Below are 6000 nucleotides of genomic sequence, written 5' to 3'. Positions count from 1 at the left end.
GGAAAATAAATCCCATCCCTGGTAAGGTGTTGGCTGATAAAGGCTGAGCTGTTGCCCCTTCACGGGGAATTTGCATTTTAATAGGGGCTCGTCAAGCCCCAAAGGAATCAATATCTCTAACGCTGAAATTTCAAGCACCAGCAATTGAGATATTTTCTGGAGGGCGCTGTTACCAATACAACGGGGTGGGGGGTGGGGTGGGGGAAGGCAGACAGGGACGGATGACTCCATAAATCCTGCCAAGAGGTCATGAAGAATGGCCTTGGGCTTTCATTCTTTTCAACTTTCCTTTTTGGTCAGTCCTTCATTCTTCCAACACTGCAGGCCCCATTCAACACTAATAGGCTTAAAGTTGTCCCATCAAACAGGGCCACAAAGGCATTAGGACAACCACACTTCCAGGTTTCCTTGCAATTCTAAGGAAGTCAATCATTATTAAAACTGTGGCAAGAGGGGGCATAGCCTGTTTAATAGGTTAATACAAGGTCCACTTACCTTCTCTTTTGCATACTGTCTCTCCAGTTCTTTATAAAATGAAATAAGCCTCTGGCCAGGTGTTTAGAGCGCCCTAGTACACATTCCAATTTCCTGGAGGTATTTTCTATCTAGAAGTTCCCAGGAAGCATCTTCCTCAGTGCTTGAAACAATATCAAAGCGTGATACTCGACTGCCTTCACCTCCCTCGCCCATTCAAGCATTCTTCTGAAAAATGGTTCAGCCTGGGGGCCTAAGCAGAAGCCATCCCTTTAAGGTTCTTAGAGGCTAAACTTGGGACTTGTTTTATAAAAAGCCCGCAAAGAAGAGGTGGATAGAAGGTAAATGCGTGCCCCAGAAGTGTCCTAGGTGGCTTCTAGGGTGATTCTTGAACTGCCTGAAGGCGGCTATGCTTATTACCTGGGGCTCGCCACGCCTTGGGCTCAGCGTAGCAAATCCACACCCGAGGGCTCCTAGCCCTCTCAGCGCTGCGGGTCCCACAGCCCTGCTCCCACGCCTAGGCCAAAGGCTCCCTTCCGAGCCCGCTGTCCTTGCGGGTGTCCAGACTGTCCGCTCTCTCCCCAGTATCCGCCGCGGCCCGGGAGGAGGCGCCAACGCGGAGGACACACCTGCGACCTCTCCTGCTGCCCGCTCCGCGCCTAGTCCCGGCTTCAGCTCTGGTTCCCTCCCGGGCCCTGCGCACAGAGGCTAGGCTCGCTCCCGAAGCCCGCGGCGGCTCGCGCCCGGCACGGCGGCTCGCGCCCGCGCCTCGGCCAAGGGAGCGCGCGGACGGGCGGGCGAGCGGGAGAGGGCGCAGCGCGGCCGGCGGGCCCTGCGTAGCGGCGGTGGCATGGGCGCGGGCACCGGTGCGGGCTGCGGGCGCCCGGCTCTCCGCCCGGCCCGAGCCGCTCGCTCCGGTCGCGCGCCGCAGCCTCTGCTGCCCGCGGGGAGGCGGTCCCGGCAGCCGGCGCAACTTGCCTCGGCGCCTCGGTGAGAGGAGCGCAGAGCGGAGAGAGCTTGCGGGACGCGATGCCTCCGGCCGGCGGCCCCCGCACACCGCGCCCGCACGCGCTGCCCCGCAGCCTGTCCCGCCTGCGCGAGTGCCCGGGCCGTTCCCGCATCGTGCTGGCTCTCGGGGCCACGCAGATGGCGCTCGGATGCCTCATCGTGGCCGTGAGCTTCGCGGCGCTGGCTCTCACCACCTCCGCCCGCGTGCGCCACTCCTGCCCTTTCTGGGCCGGCTTCTCGGTGAGTGTCTGCGGCGGCGGCGCGGGCTGGGACCCGGAGCTGCAGTGGCGGGGACGCGGCCAGCGCCGAGTGGGGGAGCGGACGCCCGGGTCTGGCTGCCGCCGCCCGGCGAGCAGTTTCCAAGTCCGGGCAGGGGAACTCCGGGGACCGCCGCGCGTCGCGCTGCCGCTCCAACGCGCTGCGCCTGGAGTTACTTTTCTGAGGGGAAAACAACCAGGCGCCCTCCCTTCGCCACCTGGTGGGTAGTAGTCGGTGGCTGGTCCCTGCCTGGGACAGCTGCCCGGATTCCAGCTCGCCGCAGGCGACCCGGGCAGCGGGCGACCGTGACCAAGGCGGCGCGGGGGCGCCCGAGCCGGGTACAAAACCCGCTGTGCGCGGCTCCCTTCGCTGCGGTCCTCGCCGGGGGCGCGCGGTGCTGCGGGTCAGTCTGGAGGGGACCGACTGGCCAGGCTCTGGCTACTCATCCCTTAAGCCCAGGACAGTCCACCTGGACCTACTGGTAATTTGGAGCGGGGCGTGTGCTATTTGAACTCCAGACTGATTTTCAGATTTTTGACCCTCAAATCATCCTTTATGAAAGAAGCCATTAGTCCGAGACGATTTTCTTTCTTTTTTCTTTTTGGTATTTTGTATCGTTTTGATGAAAGTTGATTATATTCTATATTAATAAAGTATGGACATATGGGAATAGGAGATAAATTCGGCACGGATATCTATAAAGAGGGCACTTGTTTCAAGAACTCTTGACATCTGTAACTACATTTGGTCGATGGTGCACAAATACATTACAGGCTTCCAGTGAACGTTCTGCATTTAAATTCCGCGTACACAGGCCCAAAACACGCCTTGGTAATTAATGTTCGTCGTTTGTTCTTAACTTTTGTAATTAAAAAAAAAGTTCAGTCCTTCATTGCTTTTATTTATTTATTTAGTTAGTTTGTAATGGCCTTTGTTCTTGCAAGTTCCTTGTCTGGTTTAGAATGAAATCTTAGCAAAACTACCCTGGAAACAAGGATCGATACAGGTGTGGCTGTTCATCCTAATGGGGGTATTAATTTTCAAAGCTTATTTCAGACAGGGGTGGGGACTCATCTGGGAGAGCGGAATAGGGTGGCAGAATGTGTGGTCACAGCTCCCAGTGTTCAGATCGATGAGAGGTGGGAGGCAGCCTCCAGGGAGCCTTGGTCCAAACCCGCCCCTATATATAGTCTCCACACATCTGTTGCTCGGTTTTTAGCATTACTTAATATGCGTTGTTTTCATGTCTGTCTAGTGGGTACTGAGTTTCAGCCTGCTGGAACCAGCCTACAGGTGGCAGACTGGTGAATTAGCTAGGCTTCCTGGCTCTTTCCTAAGCCTCCCCCCCACCTCCTCTGAGCCTTAGCTGGATTCCCTAGGGTGTTCGAAGAGAACTGATACACACACACACACACACACACACACACACACACACACACACACACATCCTCAAAAATGAAACATTAATTAGAGACAGTAGAAAAACACTTATGTAAAAAGAACACATCCCCTACATTTTGTTTGAGGAGTGAAGTGAAATATGTAAAATAGTAATTCGGTTTGTGTTTCAACAGCTCTACATGATTAGATCTAGTTTCCCACAGTTCTGAGTCCTGTCCCAGCATTAGGCTTCGGGCTCCTGTTTCTCTGGGCTCTGGAGAACAGTGATGGACCCAGCATAAAATGCTTCCACATTTTATCTCCCTGCCCTCCCTCTGCCCGACCTTCCGCCTGTATTCCCACAGGCTTCTTTATAACCTTCATACTTAAATCAGCTACAAGTGTTTTGAAAATTATTTTTCCTATGCTGGGCTTGGACATCTTCATACTTAACAGGCACGTGCTCTCCCACTGAGTTAACTCTCCAGCCTTTAAATTCTTTCAGTACAGCGCACAGCAATTTTCACACGTTGCCTCTGCCCTGCAGAAAGAATGACTGGTTCCAGTTGGAACAGGTTTGCATGTTGATGTGGTTGTGAGTGAGTAACACGGGCTCTTTGCCTTCCTCGTGCAGCCTGCCCTCAGCCTCAGCTGCTTCTGTAGCCAAGGATGCAATCAACCACAGACTGAAAATATCCAGAGAACCCCGAATCTATACAGACACATGTATAACACTTTTCTGGTCAGTTCATACCCAAACGATGAAATATTGCGACCATTAGCACGGTACTTATATTGCATTAGTTATTCTAGGCAGCCTAAAGATGATTTTAAAGCACACGGGAAAACATATGTGGGTAATATGCAAATTGTCTGACATAGAAGGGATTTGAACCTCCAGTGTTGGAGGCTCCTGAGATCAGTCTTCCATGGTAATGGATATATTGGGCCTAACTACCTTGAGTGGTCTTTAAGATAGGTGGCCAAGATGGCCAGCTATTACCGAAACCCACACCAGGCTTAGTGCTGGACTCTGCTGTATGAACCTTCTGAAAGGAGACTGGGAACTTAATTGCTGCCTCGAACTTCTTGATCATCTGTGATTTAAACCTGATAAAGAATTGTTCTATCAGCAGTTCTTCTATTCAGGAAAAAGCAATCTGAAAAAAAACAATTCTTACTTTATTGAGCACTTACTATGTACGGGACCTGACAATCCCTTTTACATAGACCGTTGCCCATTTCACTGGCAGCCTAGTGGACTGTACCTCGTGGTGCTCAGGGCCTTGGCCAATTCACTCCCTTTGAATTTCTATCAGGTACCTCACTTGTCTTAGCTAGGGGGATGGATGCTTCACCAGCCTCTCTTCAGGGCCTGCTCCCCAAGCAGTTCTGGCAAGTTGTGGTGAGTGACCTGAGACGAATAAGAAGAAATCGGTAACTGCCCCGAAGTCACTGAGCCAAGATGTGGCTTTGAACTTAGCTGCTCTCACTTTAGAAACACCAGGTGCCTAACTGAAGATGACACTTGACTGTCCATGTGGTAGAGGGTGGAAGAGAACCTGTTGATGAAGAAGTCACCTCGACAAGGCAGCCACACCCTCTCTTAGGAAACACCCTAACCACGCCTGAAAGGTGAAGAGTCAAGAGATATTTGAAGACACATTACCCTGGGGACATTAGCAAAACTTAAAAAGTTCTGTGTGTGTGTGTCTGTGCAAATGTGTATATGTGTATGTCTGTGTGTGGGATATGTATATATGTGGGTGTTCATGTGTATGTATGTGTGTATGTATGTTTGTATGTGCCTGTATGAATGCCTGTGCATATATATGTCTGTGTGCATATATATATATATTTGTATATGTGTGCAAGATGTGTATCTGTGTGTGGTGTATATGTATGTGCTTGTGTATGTCTGTGTGACTATATGTGTAGGTGTGTATATTTATATGTATGTGTATATGTATATGTGTGTATGTTTGAATATATGTGAATGGGTATATATATGCATGTATAGTATATTTATGTACATGTATGTGTCTGTTTAATGTGTATATGTGTATCTGTGTGTGTGTATATATATATATATATATGCATGTGTCTGTGTGTATGTTTTTATATCCATCTGTATGTGTGTATGTTTGTATGTGTGTAAATGTGTGTGTGTGTGTGTGTGTGTGTCTGTGTCTGTGTGTGTGTCTGTGTATACACACAAGATTGCCATGTGGAGGTTTCAGTCCCTGGTCACCTGGCCTGTTGCTTTCCAGCAGGTCTGTGGCAAGGCAGTACATTGTGCTAGAAGTGTATATCCTGCCTACGTGGAACCAGATAGCCAGAAAGAGAAAGGAAGAGGACAGCGCTGAGCCCCACTGTTTCCTTCTAGGTCACTCAAGACCTCACTAGGTTCCACGTCCATCGAGAAGTGCTAAGTCTTTGCCTCATGGGCCTTAGGGGACAGTCTAGTTCTAAACTCTAGGAGGGGAGCTTGGCAAAGCTGGAGGCTGGTGAGGTGGAGCAGCAGTGACCAGAGGTCAGTGACAAACAAAAGCCACGTGGAGCTTTGATTCTGAGGGGCACCTTCGTAGAGATCCCTGCCCAGGCTGTACCGTCCAACACGTCAGGAGCTGAGTCACCTCCCTATGTATGAACCGATTGACTGTACAAGAGCACAGAGCTGGGCGGGGTCTTGACCAGTTACCTTTGAGCAGAGCCGACTCCTTCTTTTCTAGTTTTGCCGGTGCCCAGGACACTGAGTAAGTGCGTTTGAAATCACCTGCACAGCCTTTGCTGGAGAAGAAGCTCGGTCTTTGTGTTCCCTTTCAGAGCGATGCTGCTAGAATTCTAAAAATATTCCTAAAGGAGTATGTAATTGTTGCC

General features: G+C 50.9%; 1 protein-coding gene across 4 annotated transcripts in view; it reads left to right on the top strand.

Annotated features, from left to right (window-relative positions):
- The first annotated feature begins 1289 nt into the window (after positions 1 to 1289).
- The window catches only part of Entrep2 (endosomal transmembrane epsin interactor 2), a 412215-nt gene continuing 407504 nt past the window's right edge, over positions 1290 to 6000 (top strand). The window contains exon 1 of one of the 4 annotated variants that reach the window (NM_001427632.1): positions 1290 to 1722. In NM_001427632.1, coding sequence (NP_001414561.1) covers positions 1504 to 1722 — 219 coding nt within the window. In that variant the 5' untranslated portion in view covers positions 1290 to 1503. The remainder of the gene's footprint in view (positions 1723 to 6000) is intronic. The other 3 variants (XM_063273639.1, XM_039094263.2, XM_063273633.1) reach the window with 3 other exon arrangements.

Source organism: Rattus norvegicus, chromosome 1 (genome assembly GCF_036323735.1).
Source record: "Rattus norvegicus strain BN/NHsdMcwi chromosome 1, GRCr8, whole genome shotgun sequence".
Classification (NCBI taxonomy): Eukaryota; Metazoa; Chordata; class Mammalia; order Rodentia; family Muridae; genus Rattus; species Rattus norvegicus.
The sequence above is the reverse complement of the archived record's forward strand: the minus strand, read 5'-3'. Positions and strand labels throughout refer to the sequence as shown.